At 30.6% G+C, this 25570-nt stretch overlaps 1 protein-coding gene across 2 annotated transcripts in view; it reads right to left on the bottom strand.

The window, feature by feature from the left end:
- for (cGMP-dependent protein kinase for) overlaps positions 1 to 25570 on the bottom strand; it is a 167255-nt gene that overhangs the window by 90000 nt on the left and 51685 nt on the right. Inside the window, exon 1 of one of the 2 annotated variants that reach the window (XM_017902299.1) lies at positions 1168 to 1478. The exons of the other annotated variant lie outside the window; for it this stretch is intronic. Coding sequence (XP_017757788.1) covers positions 1168 to 1445 — 278 coding nt within the window. The 5' untranslated portion in view covers positions 1446 to 1478. Of the gene's footprint in view, positions 1 to 1167; positions 1479 to 25570 lie in introns of those variants that run through there. 2 annotated transcript variants of the gene reach the window in all.

Below are 25570 nucleotides of genomic sequence, written 5' to 3'. Positions count from 1 at the left end.
TTACTAATTCCTAAAAGCTTGCTAATTTATTGACAATACAATATAAAATAAGATAGTTAACTAATTAGTTAAACAAATTAAAAAAGTATGATAAAGTATATTTCGACACCCCTAACTAGGTATATAATAGATCTCATTACTAACATCAAGAAATTAGCTAATTTCTTGGCACTTCAATATAATACACGATAGGTCACTAATTAGTCAAACAAACTACAAAAAGCTGATAAAGTATATTTCGACACCCCTAATTAAGTATGTAATAGATCTCATTAGTAATACCAAGAAATTAGCTAATTTCTTGGCACTCCAATATAACACACGACAGGTCACTAATTAGTCAAACAAACTACAAAGAGCTGATAAACCGTGTTCCAACAACCCTAACTAGGTAACAGATTTCATTACTGACATCCAAAAGCTAGCTACTTTCTTGACAACACATGCAATACACAAACGAAATACAGAAAGCTGATAGCCTATGTTTGAATACCCCTAACTAGGTAACACATCTCATTGCTGGCACCCAAAAGCTAGCTACTTTCTTGACAACAATTGCAATACACACACAAAGTACAAGAAGCTGGTACACTGTGTTTCCACGCCCCTAACTAGGCAACAGATCCCATTACTGATAGCCAAAAGCTAGCTACTTTCTTGTCAATAAATACAATACACAAAGCTGATAAACTGTGTCTGAACACCCCTAACTAGGTAACAGATCCCTTTACTGATAGCCAAAAACTAGTTACTTTCTTGATAATAAATACAATACACAAACGAAGTATAGAAAGCTGATAAACTGTATTTCAACACCCCTAACTAGGTAACAGATCCCTTTATTGATAGCCAAAAACTAGTTACTTTCTTGATAATAAATACAATACACAAAGGAAATACAGAAAGCTGATAAACTGTGCCTCAACACCTCTAACTAGGTAACAGATCCCATTATTGATAGCCAAAAACTAGCCACTTTCTTGTCAATAAATACAATACAGAGACGAAATACAGAAAGCTGATAGCCTATGAGCTGAACACGCCTAACTAGGTAACAGATCCCATTACTGATACCCAAAGGCTAGCTAGTTTCTTGACAATCGAATACAGTAGACGAAAGACAACAAGTTAGTGAAACGAAGTGCAAAAAGCTGATGAACTATGTACCTTTGCGGTTTCTGAAACTTGACGATTACCCGGGTGTCTTTGCTGAGTGGTTCCGCTGAGATGGCCTGTCTCTTAGCTCTCTGGCCAGGCCCAATGCCGCCAGAGGCCAGGCTGAAATCCACGATCTGCCGGAACTTGTCGATCTCGTTCTGAAGGTAACGAATGGTGATATCCTTTTCCTCCAAAGCGTTCTCGAGCATCTCGATCACCTCGTCGCGACGCCGGAGCGCCTCTGTCCTCTCGTACAGCAGTCGTTTCAGGTCCCTTATCGAATCCATGATCGGAGAGATCTCTGACTGCACAGTTCGATCGAGATTCGTCGATTCTTGGAATTCTTCTCTCCCCTATCCACTTGTCATGCACTGAGATTCTCTTTATTTTCCTTTTTTCGTCTTTTCACATGCGGTCTCTGTCTTTCATCCGATCATTTTTATCAGATTGCTTCATAAAGTCCGTGTTTTTCGCTGTGTTAGCTATTTTCAGAATTTGCACGATTGTTTTTAGATTTTTCCTCTTGGAATCTCGTTAAATTGGTACGAAGGTTACATTGTTATAAAGTCCTTTCTGTCGAACGCGAATCTCGCGAAACAGTAAAACTGAAATGTCTTTTGACAACGATTTGACAACACTTTGACTGGCAATTTTTCATCGAGCCCCTTTTTCTTTTCGAAACGATCGTTGCATGCAGCTAGCACTTCTGTTGCTCTACGATTCCTAGAAGTTAAAGAAATGATTTCTACTTCACGCCTTTTTCCATTGACTGGTAATTTCGAGTGGTCTATCATAGTTTATGTTAATTCGGTATTTCAATGATTTATGGTATTCTAAGATTAACCTATAATGACTTAAATGATCATTTCTAAACTTTTAATTAAAAATTCTGCACTGGATTCTATCGACTTGGATCCAAGGTGCATGGAATGCATCCAGGTGCCATTTTTGAAAATGGTACATACATTTTTTAATTTCTTTTTCCCAGAACTTAAAATTTTTATTTAGATTTTATTATATATAGTATCTGATATTACAGCTTAACCCCTTGACTACGGCAGATTTTGATACGCAACGGCAGTACCATACGTCAGGAACTGAGTTACGATGTGCGCCATTTTTGTGAAAACAAGCGCCCGCCGTGTCAGAAAGTTAAACTACACCGAGCGCCTATAGGCGCCCTCTGTGTCACAAACGCAAAATTTTTAAGCGAATATAGACGCCCACAGTAGCCAAGGGGTTAAACAATTAAACTCGTGTTAATTACTCACACATTATAAAAACTTAGAATAATTACAATACACGTGACTAAAATAAACTAAAATAAACAATTGTCATATATTATAATCAGTTTTTCAATATCTTCTCTTATTTCATCTTTTTTAAGATTTTTCTTTCGTCATTTTCTCATCTACTGACAATTCGAGAAGCTATGGTAGATTTAGTGTTAAGAATTCGAAAGATCACTGGAAAAGGTGTTAGGGTAATGGGAGTGTATAACGCGTGGAAAGGTACTTTTGTAATAAGCACAAATTTCAGGTGTATTATCGTTCAGATATATATCTGCTTAAAGAATGACGATATGAAACGAATTCAAATCGTGTACCGGTTCATAATAAGATAAAATGGCTATGTATCCACGGGATATCTGATTTGAATCACGTCTGAAGACCACATGGGAAAAACGTGATATATACATGTTTGTTGATTTCCTGGCTTTTGTGACGATCGATGGCTGAAAGGTGATTGAACAGAGTATACTAGTATACTAATAATATACTATTGTATAGTATAGTATACAACAGTACTATATAATACAGAACTATATACAGCACTATAATACAGCACTATATACAATAGTATATAGAAGTATATTCTACAATATTAGTGTATAGTATATTAGTAAATGGAACAATATAGTTCACAATAGTATATTGTATATTACACATTATTGTATAGTATATTGCAGAATATTAACATAGTAAATCATGTCTTATCACAGATTTTTCCTATGGTCCTCATTTTTGAAAATAATTACAAATAATTTCAATCTATTTATTACTGCTTCATACATAAACAGGTGATTACCAGATAATAAATTTTCTCTGAATTTTTAAACAATTCGAACGTTTTTCCCAATTCCTTTTCTACTATCTGTCTTTCCTAAGTAAATAGAAAATGAATTTAAAATTGAATTCTTATCGACGAAATTGAACGACTGGATGTTTTGTAAATGTACTATTCACAGATAACTATTCACAGTTAGAAATCGACAGATCTAGAATCCACACTGACGATAACGAGCTATTTTAAAGTTGACATTGACTGAACGTGAGAATGGAGAGTATGTGAACGTGTATTGTATCTCAAAATCGAGGCTGATAAGTATGAATGTCAGCCACTCTTTCGATAATTACACTTCCCTCGCTTTTCAAGCTTCGGATGATTTCATGCGAATAACATTTCTTAATTATCTTTCAGATACTGCGGAAGGTGTAATTACCTGAAAACTGTATTTCAATGGAAATTTTTGTTTAGCTTGATAAGGAAAATAAATTTACAAAAATTTCGATTAACATTCAATTATTTGTCATATGCAAATAAGACTGGACATAAGTTAAATTTTTCTAAATGAACGAAATACCAAATTTGTGTAAAAATTTAGGAAAATTTTCGAGTACTTGTAACACAATTATTTATAATAATACATTAATTTATTTTAGCTGTCATATTAATTGGAAATTATATGAGAATAATATAATAATAAGCGAGCGTGACGTGTGCGAGAGTGGTGTGAAATAAAAAACGAAATTAAAAGATAGGAATATTGCTTAATGAGTGTTGATTAAGTATAAAAAGGAATTGAGTATCAAACCGAAGGTGGCATACAAGTATAAATATGAGGAGAGTAATATTCATAAAGAAGAGGGCGAAAATTAAATAGGGTTTTTAGAGGTTAGGTGAGTGGTGCAGTATTATACAGACGTTTATGCCAAATTGAAATATTAGTATAATTTTAATTTCATTAATTTTGCTCTCCCTGTGCTTTCCAATTAAAATTCTTCCACAAAATAATATTCTACTACTAAAACTATTATCAAAGTGACTCAAATTTGACGAAATAATTCCAAATTTCTTCTTTCGAAAATTATTTTTTCATCATCGATTATCAATTTAAATAAACATATAGACCAAATTTCCAATAAATAACGAGTATAATAAATACGAATAAATACCAAATCACGAATCATTTTAAATATTTCCCAGAATTATTATAAAAAGAAAGAAAAAGAAAATAAAATTGAAATTAAAATTATTAAATTAATGTAAAAAATTGAAAAATAAAGAAATATACAAAATTAGTTATTTCAATGGAACTACGTAGACAGTTCCCACTCTTTGCACGAATTTGTGCAAACAAGAAGCAAAGTGTCGCCATTATATAATAGCAATTTCAAACGTTCTCGCGTTCTCGAGCTTCCCGATAGAAGCGAGGTGCTGTACTTTCGAAAATAACCGTGGAATAACAATGATCGACACCTTCTGCTAATGCAGGTGTCTGTTTCTCTGTCTACACCACGAACGAACAGACTTTATCCACTTTCCACTCGTTTCAACGACGTCGACCACCTTTCAATGCTTGCTTCTGTTGCCAGCCCACTATACTAATCGTGTTTCCCTTTCGTTTTCGTGTTCCAGGAAACGTTTACTTTATTTTAGGCAAACTTTAAAGTACGCAGTCATGTAGGCAATTTTATTTTGCAAAGGTATATTATTAGTTTATAGATATCGGGGAGGTATAATTATTTCGAGGCAATGAGTGCCTCGGGGCGTAGAATAAACATCGATATCCTAAAGTACTATGATAAAAGTTTGGCTTGTCAACGTGCAGGTTAGGTCCGCAGAATGCTTTTATACCTCCTAAATTGTCTTTGTACTTTTCTGCTATTTTTCCTCTTTTTTCTTTTTTTGTTTTTTGGAGAAAGATTTTAGAGAATTGGAGAATTAGTTGGAGGATTTTAAGAAGCAACGTATGGGGAGGATCAATGGCAGAAATTTCTCGTGAAAAATAAGCGAGTGAGAAAGATTATCGGATGATAAAATTGTAAGAACTGAGATACGAAAGAAAGATCTTAAAGGGAGATTTCTATCGTCATGAAATGAGATTGTTTTGGGTCGCTTTGTATTGGAATTTTGAAACAATGAAAGACTGTAATATTGGAATATTACGATATTAAAATTTAATATCAGAAACAATATGCTATTAAAATTTTGTATTGTTCAAAATTATTGATATGGAAACATGGCAATATTGAATTTCTACGATATTCAAACTTCCACTAATAAAAATAGCGAAATACTATAGTACTAAAAATTAGTATTGCGATATTAAAACATTGTAGTATCGTGATATTAACATTTATATTAATTTTAAAATTGATAAAATTTATATTAAAATTTAATATCGAGAAAAGAGTGTAATATTGGAATATTACGAAATTAAAATTCAATATCAAAAATATAATGCTATTAAAATTTTGTATTGTTCAAATTATTAATATGGAAACATGGCAATATTGAATTTCTACGATATTCAAACTTTCACCAATAAAAATAGCGAAATACTATAGCACTAAAAATTAGTATCGCGATATTAAAACATTGTAATATCGAGAAAGTTAAAATATTATAATACCGTGATATTCAAATTTAATATAAAAAATATAGAAAATTCTAATTATTAGAATACTATAATATCGGAATTTAACGTTGAAGTATACAAATTTTATAACGGAGGAAAAATATCTGACGTATCAATTTTGATGTATTAATATCACCAATATTTCGTGCACCAAATTTGGTATACTAAAATACATTATCGGTCGAATAATGCAAAATGTTTGGCACGATAACAACGATCGATAAGCGTCCACGAAAAGAAGATTGCAACAGCAACGAATCGTTTCTAAAAATTTATGTCACATCAATTACTCCATCGTAATTAGTACAAACGTTCAAAATTATTAATACTTGCTGCAACACTCGAACCAAATTCTACTTAAAAACACCATTACTTTGAAATATTTCACGTACAATATTTAAACAGAACAATTACTACAAATTTCACTTCACTCGTTTTACTTATAAAATCAAGCACCTTGATTCGAATTTTTACGAAAGAAAAAAGAAGATAAAAATTTAATATTATTATCACTGTATTTTTGCAAATATTTATTTACAAAATTCAAATAAAATAGTTTAGAAGTATATCAGTCGACACTGGAATTTTTAAAGAACCAAATAATTAACTAACAAATAATTCTGCCTATCGTAATCAGGTCGCCTTTATCTCTCCACAAAGTATCACTATTTCCCACGTGTCATACCGATCACTTTCAGATACGATCATCGCAAACCATCAACAACGTCCACTCGAATCTACTTTCAAGCTCTTGACCAAAATTTTCCTCGACACCGTACATTTCACCCCTCATCGAACTAAATAATCTCAAATAAAAAAGAAAAAAAAGAAAAAAGAAGAAAAAAAAATGGAGATTGAAAGAGAAAAAATTTCAAAAAATATACCGTTTAAATGTCGAATAAACGTCGTTAGTAAATTACAAAAATTAAAAAAGAAAATCACTAATTATTATAAATATACTATAGATATAATCACTGATTACACAACAACAACAACAACAAAAATTCACAAAAATTAGAAAAGAGAAAAATGATGTTACTAATTATTTAGAAAAATAGAATTTATGGGAGATCAGAGAGAATAATTTAAAAAATTCGATGATTATTCGTTGATTATTCGTGTCGAGGAAGGCCACACGAGAGAATATCGTCTCGATCGATCGATCGATAGATCACGAATGCCGGAGAACCGTCGCTCGTAGGAGTCTCCGACGAACTGACAAGCACTAGGTAGATTTGCTCGAAAGAACTCGATGGCCTGTGGACGATGATGACTGTCGATTAGCGAGAGGTCGTACGAGAAAAGGGATCGACTTAATTGTATGTTAATACAGGGTTAATGTAGGTAATGTGTATTTAATGGTGCTCCCGGAATCGATGTAAAACGACATATGCGATTCTGGTTGATAATCAAAAGTGAATTTGATAGTTCTTATTCAGGGTTTGTGGTGTGATATTATCTCGTGAGAAAGTTTAGATACTTTCTTTTTATCTGGAATGATTTTTTCAGAGAAATTTTTATCCAGATTTTATTTTTCATTTTATTTGCTCAATTTTTGCATTGAAGATCTATTGTCTTTTTAAGCTGTCAAGAAATTTTGGCTAAAATTTTAGTAATTTTTACTTTGATCTGTGTGTGAAGTATATAGTATAATATAGTATAAATATAGTAGTAAAAGTATAAAGGAAATTTAAGATTAGTTTTATGGAAAAATATGGATATTTATGGTCCATTTTCTTTTTAATTCTTGAAATAATATTAATTAAATTTTACCTAAATTTTTGTGAATCTACATACGTGTTAAAGATAATATTAAATTTATGTAAAAGAAATTCATGATAAAGACTTAACCCTGTACAAAAATTTGGACCAAATTTACAAACCAATTTCTTTTTCACCTTTGAAGCAATGTTGAATTTTAAATCTGTATATGCGAATATTAAACATAATAATTAATCTACATAAAGAAAATTTATGTATTTATGTTTAACATCAAACCTCAAAAATTTTTTAATTTATGCCCTATTTTTTAAAATTCTTTGAAGCAATTTTGACTAAATTAAAAAGTAATTCTTTGTAAATTTTTATATATATATTTTTTAAGTATAATACTAAATATATATAAAGAGAATCTACGATAGAGATTTAATTTTACAGAAAAGTTTTAACATTTATGACTCATTTCTTTAATCTGAATAGTAATATTAAATTTTACCTAACATTTTATCGACTATCATTCTCACGAAAAAATCTCGAATTTTATGACTCATTTTCGCCTACAAAATTGCCTTCGATTTCTCTTAATGAAATATAACAAGTTCACACGAGCCACACACGTCGAGAATTAAAAGCAAATTAGGAGATTATTGGAGCAGATATTTATCATTGAACGGATTAATCGATATTAATTCCTGGTACTTTCCATTTGATAAACTGGATGACGTATTTAACGTAGAAATTGACCGACCGTTTCATATACAACGAGATTAATTAGCTAATTAAGCGACGTGGAACGATGCGGTTTGTTATTTATTTCGGGGGTAACAGAGGGTGTAATTTGTTTCACGCCAACGATTTCATTCGTTTGTCGAATAAAAGCAATTTGACGAGTGCTCGATGATGTCGCGATAGCATTAATTGGTTTAAGTTGTCTGATGAGCAAGAGATCGTACACTTTTATTGCAATTCCAGGAGGTGATTAGAATGTAACTGATATTGCATTCTGCAGATATAATACTTCAGAAATTTAGATTTAAGTAAGATTCATTACATAAATCACGTATTTCTCATTTCCTTCTTTTTTTTACTATTTTGTGATAATATTAATTATATTTTGTTTAAAATAATTTTAGATAAAACGAATTAAATCGTTAATAATTATTTCTGTGCTTAATCATAGAAATTTTTCCTTCAAATTTAATCATAAAATTCGATATTATAACATCAAAATTGAATAATTAAATAATTTTCTATTATTTAGACAATAATTAATTTTTTCGATCATTATTTTTAATTCTACTATAATTCTTTTCAACATAGAAGCTTTTGCAAATGTGCACAAACTTTAAATTTCTTAATTTCAACGTAATTATTAAATGCTATTATAAAACTCATTAAATAATCGTCGATAAAATTAAGCTGAAGAATAATATTACTATAAATAGAAAATAGATCAAAAATAAATTTAGAGAGATAAGAAAAAAAGACGTAAATCAACGAGTATAATAAATCTTTCAAGATTCGAGCGAAGTACCATAAATCACCACTCAAATCACCAATCGATCAGGAAAATAATCATTAACTCCCGGAATACAGGCACTGTATATTTTAACACAGCTATTTTTAACAACTTTATTATCAACACTCTTAAAATAGAAATCAACGCATGAATTTTCACTTTTCTCGTAGCAGCTACTATCTATACCACTTTATATAACGTCAATCCTCTCTAATATGAACACTTGTTATTACATCAAATTCAGCACACATTTTAATTTTTTAATTTAATTAAATTTAATTTAGCATCAATACTATTTATTTCAAAGAGCAAAATCAATCTCCAATTTTTAAAATGTTACACTCGAAAAATCTGCTTAATTTTGTTACTATACATTTCTATATTTCCAATAGTTTCTTTATATTGCAATTCAAATTTCTGTAAACACGAATATTAACTACTAATTTAATACTACCGTGATTCCTCGTTATATAAATAGTGACTACTACTATTATTCGGATACTACTATATATTACTATATACTATATACAGATACTATTACTAATATTCGATCCTAGTAACTAAATTAAATTACTATTAATTACAAAATACCAATAATTTACTATTAACGCTACTAATTAAACCACCATTCCAATTTTTATTTCTCTCAATTCTCAAAACCTAAATTAAATTACTATTAATTACAAAATACCAATAATTTAATATTAACATTATCAATTAAACTATCGTTCGAATTTTAATTCCCTTAATTCTCAAAACTAAATTACCCTAGCACGAATGTTAAATATTATTTCAATACTGCAATCTCACTCCCCATATTGATTACTCAAATATACACTCTATCACTACTACCATCAGCAACTAAATCAAATTTAATTTTCTCCAATTTTCAAAAACTCCACGTCACCCAACCATCAATAATAACCAGTATTCCAACACGAGAAACCACACAAATCGTTTACCTCGCTAATTACTCAAATACACTTTATTACTCGAGTATACTCTACAACTACCACTATCGATTAAATCAACACACGAATTTAATTTCGTCGAGTCTGGAAAAATTATTAGAGTACACGAATATTCGCGGAAAGTGCGACGATCACACGCAACAGTTTGCAAACATCGACACACGACGACTCGACTAGTCAGGCACAAACACTGGGCACTGTCAACAGGGGGCCACGGCACGAAGCGAGGAGCAGCGATGGAAGGCGAGGTGTCGCAGAGGCGCAGCCAGCGCTACAAAGGTTCACGGTGAAACTGATCGGTAAGGACCAGGCCGGCGGGCCTATGGTCGCGTAGGGCGAGAGACTAACGAGCGAGCGGAGTCGGTTCGCGCACGGTCTATTTTTGAGATATAATCGCGACTCGCGCTTCCTCGAAGCCAGAACGCGTGCACGCGCGCCGGTTAGCCCGCGCGTCGACCTGGCCGCGACGTATTTCGAAAATGGTCCCCTTTCACCTGGCTCGTCTAGCGTTCGTGACCAGCCTTCGCGGCTCTGCCGTACGCTCTTTCGGGAATCGCATGGGTTTTCCCGATGAACCTGATCGATCGACCTGGGTAGAAGTGACTAGGTAGAGGGAGCATAGTGGATTCGATGAAGTGGGAAATCAAGTGTGTAATAGAGGATCTGCTGTGAGTAGTTTAATAGAGTGGTGTACTATGTGTATAGCACCGTGATAGTAAGATACCGTATAGTAATTTACGATGGTAATATAAAGTGTCGTATAGCAGTGATATATAGTGCTACACGGCACTGCTATATAAGATTATATAGTACACTCATATATAGTGCTATACGGTAGTGATATATAATATTCTATAGTACACAGCTAGATGATGCTTCATAATATGTCTATAGATCACTGTTACATAATGCTATAGAGTACTTCTATAAAGCACAGTAGTATAGAGGTATAGAGTATTACTATATAGTACTAAATTGCACTGCTATGTAGAGCTTAATAATACTGCTATACAGTGATATAGAGTATGACCATATACTATTAAACTGCACTGTTACGTAGTGCTTAATAATACTGCTATATAGTGATATAAAGTATTACCATATAGTGCTGTGAATTACTGCTATATAGAGCTAAATAGCAGTGTTATATAGTATAGCTATATAGTATCGCGCAGTATTACCATAGAGTGTTATATAGTACCAATATGAAAAGTAATATGAAATTACAAAATATTAATATACTATAGTGCTATAATATAATATAGTACTATATAGTACATATACTATACAATAGCTTGACAGTACTATATGTTCAAAGAAAACTGTTTTTTTTGCGACGTATTTGAAAATTTTCATGTAATGTATAGTTTATTATAGTATAAGCTAGGTTTAGAAATATATAATTTGCTACTGTCTGTACGTCCTAAGTGCGTATATTAGAAAAAGATTTGAAATGTTAATTCACAAGCTATAACACGTATGTATATTACTATTGACAAGTATACTGATTCCATCAACTGAATAATAGTATTCACTAGCATGCTTCATTAGCATGCGAATATAGTACAAGTATTAGAGTACTTGGAATAGAATATTTCTAATTATCTAATTTATCGAATAGAAATTTCTAATTTTAAATTATAAATTGTAAGTGTGATTAGTATGCGAATATAGTATGTATTAGAATACTTGGAACAGGATATTTCAAATTTTCTATTTTATCGAATAGAAATTTCTAATTTTAAATTATGAATTGTAAATTATCGAATAAAAATTGTGAATAATGTACAGGGTGTAATAATACACGTATGAACAGGGAAGGTATATGTCGAGTTATGCGACAACGTTCCGTCTGCACAGGGTTAACGAACTTGCGCTGTTTTGGATGGCTGTGGTAAAAGAAAGGCGTGGAGTTGCTTCATTAACTTCAATGCTGATAACTTGTGCGCATTAGAAATTTAAAGCAATGCTAATTTTTAATAACAGCTCGTTGCAAAATAGCGGAATCCGAAATTAGGGGAATGGGAAATAAAAAAAGATTTTAATCTGCTTTGCATGGATTAAAAGATAATTGGATCACTTCTTGGCATCGATGTTTGTCTATTTCGATAACTTTTAATTATAAAAAGTTAAATTATGGCATAAAGATATTAATAAAAAATTACATGTGAAAATTATGGTACATTGGCGTAGTTTCAAACGAATTAAGTTAAGCATTCCTATTTCAAAAAGCGTATCTTTCATATTAGTTTCAAAATTCTGAAATCCGAGATTTCTAAAATTCTAAAATTCTACAAATTTTCACTTCTACGATTCTAACATTTAAAAATTTTTAAATTCATAAAGTCTGGAATTCTTAAATTCTAAAATCCTAAAATTCCAAAATTCCGATATACTAAAATTCCTAAATTCGTAAACCTAAAATTCTAAAATAAGAGAAATTTTTAATTTAAATCAAATAGCGAATTATTTGCGTCATAGAATATATAAAAAGGCAGGTACATAAGCATTATGTAGAATTTTGTAGTCATTGCAAATTAATCATTACTCACTGCCACGATTACTCAATGTTTATATAACATAAAAAGATAGTGGCTGGGTGTGCAATAAAACTAAATGTAGCAACCGCTATGATCGTCCAGTAAAAGTTCGTAAATTCATTTAACGTCATCACTTGTCATGGGAGTTGCTATACGTGCGATTTTTTTTCACATCTCATCTTCTGTCGTTTATTTTTATGCTGACAGGAGTGCAGAAACAGACTGAAAGGTTACTGACTCGAAAGTGAACCAAGAAATTATGTCTGAACCACAATTCAAAAGAGAAAAAAGAAAAATAAAATGGTGGAGAAAAATCGCGAATAAGAGACTGAGATAATCCACGTAACAAATGTTAAGAAAATTCTTAAAAGGGATAAATAAAAACCATAATAAATACTTAAAAGGAAAAAAGAATCAAAGGAATAAATGAAAAAGTCGATAAAATCTCATTTTAACAAATTTTTATCAAAATATACGTCTCATATTAAATAGAAAACAATACGAAATTCTGCAATGATCCAAAAAGTTATTTAACAATTATGTCACAGATATTATTTGAAAATTCATCAAATATTTAAATTATTTCTTTGTCTAAAATAAAAAACTTCTTCATCTCTACCAAAAAATAACAATATACAAAAACAAAAATGCTAATATATGAAAATTAATTTAATATTTTTTAAATTCAGAAATATAACAAATTTTTATCAAAATATACGTCTCATATTAAATAAAAAAACGATTAAAAATTCTGCCTATGAACCAAAAAATTATTTAACAATTATGTCATAGATATTATTTGAAAATTCATCAAATATTTAAATTATTTCCTTGTCAAAAAAAAGCTTCTTCATCTTCACCAAAAAAAAATTCAAGAAACATACCAACACGAAAATGCTAAAACATAAAAATTAATTTAATATTTTTTTTTTAAATTGAGAAATATAACAAATTTTTAATATCTTCAGCAAAGAAAAGTACAAATGAAAACATCAAAACTGTTACATAAATATATTACAAATATTAATTCCGATATAAAGGAAATATATCAAAAGGAAATAAGAGAAAAACAGAGAAAAATAAATAACGGTAATAACATGGTATAAGAAACACAAAAATCACAATGTGTATTTAAGTTATATAATAACAGACGTTAACCTGTGATTTAGTGAGATAGAGATCACTTTAAGCGATATTTTACGTAGAACTACGCTAGCTTAAGACAAAATATTGCGTCACGACCCACGGTTTAAAAACCTGTCGTGGGTAAGACTGATGGCTTAATTAGAATGCATCTTTTGTACCTATCGTGACATAAATGATAGAAGATATCGCTTTATTTTTAGAATTACGGTCGGAAGGAAGCGAAGGGTGGTAGTGATTTACATAAAAAGTGACATCAAATCTCCATTAATACGCGTGATCAGAGGAATCATTAACCGACCTATCATTTCCATCTGAGTACCAGCTGCAACGGATTATTTTGCAACAATTATTTCGCAAGCACGAGCCTTCTACACACATGTACATTTTATCAAGCATTTATTAAGTAAATCCAGAAGTTATTGCTAATACCTATGGTTAATAATAATTACAGCATTAATCATAAAATGACCCTGTTGCAGGGATCATAGAATTACGAATATATAGCAACCTCTTCTTTTCTCATGATTTTATAAATTATCAAATAAATTGAATTTCATTCCACTTTATTTTGTTATTAAATTCAATTAAATTTTCTTCACGATAAAATTTAATTTAACCCATTACCTGTCAAATTTCCTTTTCAGAAATTTTTGGCTAGATAAGTTATATATATGCACAAAAGGTTGTGTAACAGTATAATTATATTCAAATTATGTTTCGTTTTGAAAATGTTTGATATTTTTGAAAAAGTCCCAAAGTGGGTATCGTTATAAAATGATCGATAAAATTATTTCAATAAAAAGCAAAAGACTAAGTAAGTAACAAATCGTTACTATAACCTCTAAATTACACATTTATGTACGGTATTTCATTATAATATAAAAACCAAACCAAAAATATAATGCTTCAAATATGACAATTCTGTTCCTTTCAACTTACACAAGAATTTCAAATTTGTTCGCTTGTTGTATACAAACGAAGCACAGAATGCACACTTTTTGCTACATACAATATTGACCGATATATATAGAATAAAATTAAACTATCAGGCGTACCAAATATATTTTTCGCGTCGAGTGGTGTACATGAAATTCCAAAATCCCTAAATAGGGATCGTGGCAGCTAATGGGTTAATTCAAGGGATAATCGAAAATTCGAGATTTCAATATTGTATTTTCACTTTTACGGTATAAAATTTAGTGGAAAAATATATTCTTACAGGTGACAAAGAGAAATTAAGTTATGCAATCATTAATGATAAAGGAGAAGTAAAATATTAATCAAAATTAAAAATAAATTAGAAATTAAAAGAAAATAGGAATTTCAGGGTTTGTCGTTCACTCTAGTGTCGTTTTAGGGTGAAGGTTGGTGACACTGTATTCTCGAAACATGTTTTAAACAACCTCCACTGTTCCAAATATTGAATGTATAAATACTTAAGCTCATAATTTAAGCATATACTTACAATTTCTTTTAACAAATTTTTCTAACAAAATTAACCAAATTTTTTTACTAAAATTGTTTGGAACCTCTGTTTCGGAATTATTATTTTTGTTTATTAAAAATTGTCTAGTTTCTATCGTCTTGTTTTTATTTTCGTTTTAATATTCCGATTTTTGCGAATTATAATTTCCATTCGAGTGTTACAGGTTTCATGGTTGAGACGAAAGAATTTTCTCTTCCTGTAATTTTCTTTCGCGTCTGTGTACTGTTTTTTTTTACTGTAGTTTCTATAACATATTTGCCATCGTGTTCAGTATACCCAGAGGCGATTTGTGAACCTGACTTAAAGCGCCCTACATACGAAACTGGTCTTTTCAATCGCCGCGTCCCCGAGGGTTTTCCTTGACTTTGGTACAAGGTACTACTACCGCCATTTACGGCTAACAGCAAGTTCTACTAACGAGCTAATTAAAATTTTCTTAGACGAATATCTCGGCTAAATTATTATTTTATCATGGACAGCATTTAGTAATTTTTAAATTATTTTTTAAAGTAATTTTGCAATTATTTTCGATTAATTATTATCGTTCGTATAATTATTTATACGGTTAGGTTAGGTTATAACTAACTAATTAGAACTAATTATTTTCTCTGGTAAATAATTGTTGAAATTTATAGAAAAAGTTGATAGCAGTTGTTTATTAATTCTTTTGTTATCCTGAATGAAATCAAATTTTCAATGCCTGATTTTTTTTAGATATATTTTGAATTTTATATCAATTTCATGGTAAAATGATTAATTCGAAATATTTCGTGGCTAAAGTGCTACGTTATTTTTAACCTAGAAGTGTTCTTTGCTGCAAGCAGAATATCGGCAAAGTAAGGAATTATTTTCAACCGACGAACGCTAATACATTCATTATGGCTGCGTAACTGCATAATTCCTGAGTGATTACTCTTTTTTCCTTTATTACGAAATCATTGACAGGAAATTATAGCTATTGGTTCTGTGTGGTCGATTAAGCAGACGACTAGTATAATTGCGTGGTGCCATTTTCAGATGAATACAGTTATATCCATCTTCCCAAACCTAAAATTTTATATCCTTTTCTTTTTTATATCCTTTTTTGTGAATATATTCTTAAAAATTAAATTAAAACAAGATTAGAGCATTGAAAAATTAAATAGGAGTAATTGGAATTCTAGTGACTAAATTCTGATAAATAAATTTTGATTTTGTATCTCATGTTATTACAGATTTGTCATTGATATTTTTATCAATCCCATTAAAATATTTATTGTTTTATTTATTACAAATAATGTTCTTTAAAACTGCAAAGTTACTATCCAAAAATAAAATTGTGAAAATAAGGGAGGGAAAGAAAAATTAAATTTTATTTTTCAATGTCAGTATAGCTATTTATATAATGTAAATAGGTGTACACAGAATACTATTTTGGATGCAAAGTGCTTTATAAATATTGCACACATAAAATATCCGTCAATTTGTGGACACAAGGGAAATTAGTAAACGCTTGTGGCTATTTTTACTCGGTAATATGTTTTCCAAGTTGAAATAGGAATGTCGAGTAATTAAAATTAAGAGGAACAGCGATAGTTCTAATTCCTATGAATTGGCAGTTGTACAGGTGGATAATTTCGGAGCGGAAGCAGATGTAAACATGTGCATCCTAATTTTCGATATAACCAGATTCTCGGTATAAATAAATTGCTTATAAATTATGATATGTAGAAAATAATTATAATAATCAATGTCAACCCAAGTGTAGAATAATTAGAATAATTATAACAATTTTTTTAGAACGAAATTATTCCCAAAACTTTTATAAAAATACAAATATGATGCTAGATGACATTGGTAAATTATGCTAAATACCTACGAAGCAAATAAAAAAATATTTATTCTCTTTCATAAACTACGAATATTAATAGTGACCCAAAATTTTTGTGTGGTACTGTACAATACTGAAATTAAGGACAGGAAGTTTCACTAATCAACAAGTAAACAACTTATTCAATAAAGCAGACGACGAATTAACCTATCTCCACCAGCTAAAGGACTAATCCATTTGCCTTTCAACTCTTTCATCCTAATTGTGCCGCTTTAAATCACCTTTTCCTTGCAACGATTGAAGTAACATTGAGACTCTGCAGTTTTATTCAATATTTATGTTAATAACCGAGTAATGTTTGCAAAATTTTCATTTAATGCTGAAGTATTTCGAATTAAAATATTTTCTCGAAAAAAGATTTTAATAATAAGTTAATTTTAATATTAAGTATAATAAGAAATAAGATTTTAATATTAAATATAATAAGAAATATAAGATAGAAAAAATAGATGATTTTATATCTCTATATAGTACAATAATATCTATTACATTTTATATAAATCATTGTATGTTCATCACATACCTGTTTCTTATATTTTCAAACTTAGCTGTGACAGTAATATAATGTAGAAATTCATCATAGAGATACAGAGATCTATAATTTTAGTTATAAACATAAGAATTAAATTTTCTCTGCTCACAAAATTTGGTTAAAATCAAATTAATCAAGCACAGCAACGAGGAAACGAAAGTTTAAAAGAAGAGTTCAAAAGTCCTCTTAAATCCTTCAAGCAGCGAATGAACTAATCATCGAGTATCCTTATTCGTCAACATCCATCCCGAATTATAGGCCTAAAAATAAACCTCCGCCTCCAGTCACGAGTTCTAATAGCGAATCCTAATCACGAGTTCTGGACACGATTACTCATAAAAAGTACAATTTACGTTTCATAAATCCGCGCATAGAAGAAAAACGCTGGCACTGATCCGACGAGGATGAGTACGTGGTCTCGAAAGGAGACCTTGCCGCGTTTCTTAAGGCGTATCCACAACGCAGCACGTAGGCACGATCCTTCGAATAAGCAGTGAGTCCACCGCGGGACAGTCCCGTTTGAATTATTTAAGCGGCGTTCGCCGAAACCTTCGCGTTTCCATTGCGCAAGCGCGGCCCGCGCATGCGCGCAGACGACGGCCAAGGGATGCCAGCGCGAGTCAGACATCGTTTTGCAAGCGCCGTTGCCCGGCTACGGATTTGCTCAATGGAACGTCGCGGATCTTATGCAGAACGCGTGACTGCATTCGCGATGTGAATACGGTTTTGCATTAGTCACGTTCGTTGCATCTTTTCGGGAAATGCACGTGAAATATGACGCCAGCAGCTCTTCTGTTTTATAGGACGTGTAATGGAAGTTGTTGAGGTTATGTCGTGTTCAGGGAATATACGATCGATTCGATCCTTTGCGAACGAATTATACGTAGCTAGACCTTTCTTGTGATTAATATCTATTGAGAAATATCTTGGAAAACTGGTATAGAGATAGTTTATAGACTTTGCATTGGTAATGCACATAAATTTCTGTATTGGATATATACCTTGCATTTTCTGAGGAAATAATTGTAAGTTGGTAGTATATATTTTTCTCAGTTTATAGCATTTGTGATGGAAATAAAATTATTTCAATGTGAAACTATTTTTGTAATAAAAGTAGCATTATACGTACGTAATTTGGTATTAGTTTTGTGCATAAACCTTTTTGAAAATTGGTAGATATATATTTAGTATTCTTTAGTGGAATATTTCGGATCTTTTGACATTTCTTTTCTTATTTTTTTCATAAATCATGCTTTCTTGTAACAACTAAATGTTTGTTCATTGGATATGGAACACTTATAATACAGAAAATTTTTCTTGATGTTGGTTTTCTTGTAACTCTACTTTACTTCGAATGGTAAGGCGGAAACGGATGGAAATTTCAGCTGGATGGTCTTTTCCTTTCGATCCGGTTACCGATGCGGATCTCGTCGAATCACCGAGAAGACAGTACCGAGGTTCGTCGATTTACTTCGTCAAACGTTGAAACGAGGAGGCGTGGTCCATCAATATAAAATGGTTAAATTAATCTCGTGCACGCGACGTATCCGTCGTGATCGGACATTGGCGTAGCCTTTCATATGTACTGCGAAATTTTGTTTAAAAAAATCTAAGAAGGCAGAAGCATTCGAGGTTCTTTTTCTATTTCTGAATCATTTAAAAAAAATAATTTGAAACTTAATAGTTGTAATTTTTAATTATATCAGGAGTAATTCCTTACTTTCTTTTTTTTAGTTAATATTGAGCTATGTATGATAGGTTAGAAAACTGAATAACGTTATTAATGTCATAATGAAAGAAAAATATAAGTGGAATACCTGTATTTATAAATTTGCAAATAAATAATTAATTTAAATGAAGCAGGTAACTAAATTATAGAGTTGTTTGACCATTTAAAAAGTAAAGAAGATCGTCTAGTGTTATATGTATTGAATATATATGTGTATGTGTTTGTGTATACAGGAACTACCAGAATACTACTTAATACCTAAAAAAGAAACTAAATTTTTGATGGAAATAATTAAATTGCAAAATTTTCTAGGCAGGCTTGTAAGAAAAATTTGTGTAAAGTATATTTTATATTGAATATCTTATTTATCTCTCCTATATAACTTAGAACTATATCTACAATATTATTCTAAATCAAATTTTACAAAATCTTCAAAAGAATCGTAAAAATACCTTAGCTGTCATTATCCAAAATTAAATCACAACTATCGAGGTTTCAATCGTGATTATCTCAGACAATTAGAATGAGTTTTTTAAATCTATTTCAAAATACCACTGGATAAAAATCAAATAGTCGAATGGTACGATAAAAAGTATTATCTACATCGATACAGTATCTCCTTATAATAACTAACATATTTTTAGGAAAAATTTAGAAAATAAAGCTTTAATGTAACGTAGAATATAGTGCTAGAAGCAAAAATATTAATTTAGATTTTTCTCAAAAATTAAGAAAAATTATTTAAAAACCATCACAAATTCGAATAATTTTTCAAGAAAATTGCGAAACGATCGTTCAGCCAGTTCACGTTTAACTTGTGTTAAATATAAGTGGAAACTGGTCGACTGTTCTTTCATTGCGTCGCCACCCTCGCTATGCCGCCATGACGAAAACGGTTAATTGAGCGCCAAGGTTGAATCGGACTATTCGATGAACTAAAGAAAGAATTTATCGTGTCACCAATGTTGTTTCGGTTCTTATCTCTATTCCGCTGGGACTGTATGTTAATGCAAATAGTCGACGAATCATAAAATTCGCGTTTCCATTTAAATTTGAATTTTTTTTTCTCAAAATTTGATTTTCTAACTTTGAACGCTAATTAAAGTACATAATTCAGAGTTTCTAAAATTGAATTTTCAAAATGTCACACGTGAAGAAATATCTAAGATAATCTTCAAAAGAATTCGAGATTATAGTGGAATGTGTTATATTTAAAGTAATATAGTTCTGAATTAGATCAGTCGTGCTATATCGCTGCATTAAAACTAGACAATTCATATCTAGCATCAATAACCACTTTGAAATATTATCAAATGTAAAAAAGTAGCAAAATGATAAAAACAAGAATGATAAAGTAATTCCAAAATTAAATATGGCGAGAAAAGTACGAAAAATTAAGTAGAATTTTAATCTCCTTGTTTAATTAAACAAAAAGGATAATTGTCTATATGTAGAACAAGAAAAACAATGTAAAATGTAAAATAGAATGTGAAGCCATAAATAACTAATTGAGCTTTCATTCTTTTATTATGTCGAATAAAGGATACTTGATACTGCTAATTCAGTCTAATCAAACACAAAGAAACATTTAATCAATTAAGCTACAAGCCAACGGGTATCGAAAGCAGACGCAAATCCCTAACTAAGATTGTAGGTCGTTAAACAACCTTAAAAGTATATACATGTATACAACAATTCTGTTTAAATTAATTCTATTTAATGCGATAACAAAGAAACATCTTGAATTATAAAGCACAAAAAACAGACACCTATTTTGATAATTAAAAGTACTTATATAATACAGTACAAAATAACCTGAAATAAAAAATAACCTAAAATAAAAATTCTTTAAATCCCCTTCTTTAAATACATTACATTTTCATTAATTAATTTACCATATAACTTCCATAATAATAATAAAACTTCTAATAGAAATTCCCAAGGGTTGTAATTTAAACACAATTAAAATTGAATTAAACAAGAACTTAAATATTCAGGGTTATCTAAATTTGAAAATTTGTACATCGCAAACATTTGATTGATGACAAAAGGAATGGAAAAAATGATCAAATATATGACTCACCAAAGTAGTGTCAAACGGTATGGTCAATCAAAACCATGTAGAAATTCAAGAAAAGTGTATAAATGGCCAAATAACAATATCTCTTCGTGAGACGAAATTCGCGGCATTTGAGGTTAACCGTTTGCGCGCCACGATTACAGAAATCAGAACAAGTGTCAAACAGCGTGATCGTATTATTTTTCTGTTTTTAATAGTCTCTGCGATTCTACCGACTGCCGTACACTGCACATGCTCACACATACGAATTCGCAACGATACTCGTGCTTTACAATAAAAAACTAAAGAGGAAAGATATTGGCAATAAAAAAAATTATTAACGCAATATCGATTGCACGTCGCGCAGTGGCACTTTTCGACACACCATAATACGAGATGCGTGGTGGCGCTGCGCACTGCGAACATTAAAGATGGTTGAAACTACGAAACACGATAAACGTCGCGTCTCACGTACCGTCTCCGATCGATTCACGCGAATGAACCGGCGAAATAGTCGAAGTGCATTCCACTCACAAGAAAAGCAGGCGATAAGTTCATCCACCGACGGTCGATCACTCGTCACGAGTTGATGAAGCGGAAAACGTAGCACGTTCGCGGACGGTTTAACGTCGAGGTGAGTGTATTGTGCCGCGCTGTGTCGATTCGTTTTCTTTCGGTTTTACGAGTACACCGGCCCGTTCCACGTACGGTCGATAACGGTTTAATGAAAACGACGGCTATTTTTATGTCGACGCGAGCCGATCCCGCGCGATAAACGCGTGTGAATATCGAACGAGCGTGCCGGAATCAGTTTACCGTCGAAGTTCGTTGCTCTTGGAAACAATATTCAGATCGAGCGTTTCTTGCCAGCTTTCGTTCCTTTGTTCGCCTGCAGCCTTTAGACTCCCTTTCTTTTCGTCATTTCGTCGCGCTAGGTGGTGGAATCTGATCGTTTTACGATCAATTGTTATACACGTCCACGGTTCGATCGATATTTTTCGTTCAAGCGTATAGGTTAGGTGCACGGTACGCGCGACGCTGTTTTCGTTCATCAATAATCTTTTTATTGCGAAAGATGCGTTAGACGATATTACAATCGCCATTTTGGGAAATTTTTCATTGCTTTATTTTTATTTATTAGTCTTTTAGACAAGTTTCTTAATGGTTTTGTCGAAGATTCAGTATAATTCAGGAAATATTTTTGAAGCCCTGATAAGGAAGTAGAATTTAATTTAATTTGCAAATCTTCTTTTAGATATTTTAATAGTAGTAAAATTAAAACTATTTTTTCATATTATTGAGGGAATTCTATTTGTAACTTTTTAAATTCTTGTACAAATTTTCTTTGTTTTTATTTTCTCCAAAACTTCCTATTTTATACATTTTTGTTTAATTTTTTGAACTTTTCAGTTTCTTTGTAATTTTTAATTGCCTTTCTTAAATAATTACAAATTAGACGATGCTAAATTTATAATATTCTAGTAGAATATTCTTACACCATTTTGAATTATTTTTTGTCCTTTCATCCTCCATTTTTAATATGTATATTTTTCTCACTGTTACCATTAAGTTTTGAATTTACTTGACTTATATGGGATCCAGTATTTATAAAAAAAATGGCAATGTATTATTAAATTAATGGTAGAAACGTTAGAATTTTTCGTTTCATGAAAAATGTAGCAGTGAACGATCGCGTTTCCTTGTTAAGCGAGTTTGAAAGCGAAAGCGACACACTTGATGCGTGAAATGAAGCACGTACGAATAAGTACAAGTCCTTGATCGATCACTTAGAAAATATGTGGTCCGGTGGTTGGATATTCACTTCATATACGTTATACGACTAAAAATGAAATAAAAACGAGAAATAAAATTTATAATCAACTCTCGCGTTCGAGCAATAAATCAGAATTTCAAGCGTACATTTTTCATTGGTTTCTTTAACTCACTCTTAAGTGAAAAGATGGAGATATTGATATTTGTCGAACATGCTATTGAAAATACTTTCGGGTGTAAGTAAATATATATCACGTATTAAATAAAATAATACAAGAAAATGAAATTATTTCTGGAATTTAGTACAATTAAAATTATGAAAAATTTAATTATTGAAATTGATAAAGATTAATTATTAAAAATATGAAAGAAATGATTATAAAAATAATGTACAATATTATATTATTTTATTTACAATTTAATCCCAAAAATAATATATAAATATAAATATGAATTGTTCATATATATATAATATATTACTTTTTAATATTTATTAATGTTTATTTATTATATTTATTATTATTTATTTCTCTGCATATAGCTATAAAATAGGATAATCTTGTACGAAACCATAATACCATAATTTCCATAATGCGAAACCCATCACTCAAACTTCTCCGTCGATAAACTCAAACGTCTTTCCAAATCGTCCTTCCCTGTGAACAAGGTCAAAAATCGAAGAGCAAAAATTGAAACAGGAGATCCTACGTAACACTATACCGATCTTTAGAGAGGATCGAGGTCAGAGGGAATGGTCCCATTGAGACAAAAAAAATTACCTGTGCTCTTTGGTAATAGCTTCGAGAGACCATGATTACGCAACGTTTCGAATGTTCATGTAGGTGGGAGAAAGGAAGTCGTTCCATTTACCCATGTCACTTTTACTAATATGTACCTAAAGTGGGGACAATCTCTAGGGATGCCTCGGGCCACGTGTCGCCTCGATTTGGCAGAAGTTACGAAATCGACTGATAAATACCCTAGACTTTTAGCAACTATATAGGGTGTTTCGTTCATCTTGAAAATTAACCTATGCATGATTGAAATTTAATTGAAAATTAAAATTAACTCTTGTGTGGGTAATTAAAATGTTTATTTCATTGTTGCATAACTGATTACGTCGATATTTTATCTTTTTATTAATTTTTTTTGATACAGTAAATATTTAGAAATAATCTTTATTCGTTGTTATATATAATGTACAATACATTTCATTATAATGTATGCACGGTAAGAATAATATATTATTTTAGGATGTTAAATATTTAGATTTAGGATAGTGGTTCCCAATCTTATTCTATCACTTAATTAATATGTAATCAAGTCACACATTAGTTTGCATATAGTATTTATTACTATTATTATTGCAAATTTGGTGTATAATTTGGCTCAGTTTATGTATCATGTGAGAATATTTAAAATTGAAAATAAAATTGAAAATAAAATTAGAATTAAAATTTAGGTTGGGAATCATTAAAATAGAATATGATGAAATAAAAGATATCAATTTTTACTGTATTTTTGAAAATATTCCAATTTTTTGCTGAGTTTTATATTTATTTTGAAGTAAATGTGCTATCACTTTGTTGCATACTGTATGTGTAATGGACGTTCTGAAATTTGTTGCAAATTAAGGTTGCCAATTGGCTAAGGACTATCGAGTGTATAGCGGGTCTTAACCTTATTTTTGTTCTAAGGGATTTAATTTTAATGAAAGAGTGATGTGTTGCATATGTTTCAATTATAGTTTCCGGTGTTGGGCAAAATACGATGAGAGCAAGGTTATTGTTCAGAGATATCTTTGCAATCATATTTCCTGTTGATTGCTATTAGAGTACTTTTATTGATTTCGTTAATCGAAGATGGTTCTTATCGAATTTAATTTACCAATTAACTTGAATATAATATCGAAAAAGAAGTTAAGAAATATTAATTGGAAATGTATTATCTAGTTAAGGAATAGAAGTGGTTCTAAATTTCTAAGCCATAAGATTGATTTCGCTTTCATCCTTATTATTTATATATTTTTCTTTGATTGTGAAATATGATATAAATTATTATATATCATTTCAAAATCGATAAAATTAATTATTCACTCCGTGAACGCCATATAACAATACTGAATAATAAATACTAAAAATAAAAATACTATTATTTTTTTATTAAAAATAATAAAATAATAACTGAATTTTATTACATAAATAGAACAAAGAAAATTAATTTTACTATAAATGTCATATTAATTAATTTCAGGAATAAAATGTTTATTTTGTATTTATTATATATATTTAAATTATGAACTTATTAATTAATAAATTAACTAATTTAATATTAATTTACATTCCAATTGATATTATTTATTGATA

Source organism: Eufriesea mexicana, unplaced genomic scaffold, assembly GCF_001483705.2.
Source record: "Eufriesea mexicana isolate 0111107269 unplaced genomic scaffold, ASM148370v2 scaffold1801, whole genome shotgun sequence".
NCBI lineage: Eukaryota > Metazoa > Arthropoda > Insecta > Hymenoptera > Apidae > Eufriesea > Eufriesea mexicana.
Note: the sequence above shows the minus strand (reverse complement) of the source record. Positions and strands in the feature narration are given on the sequence as shown.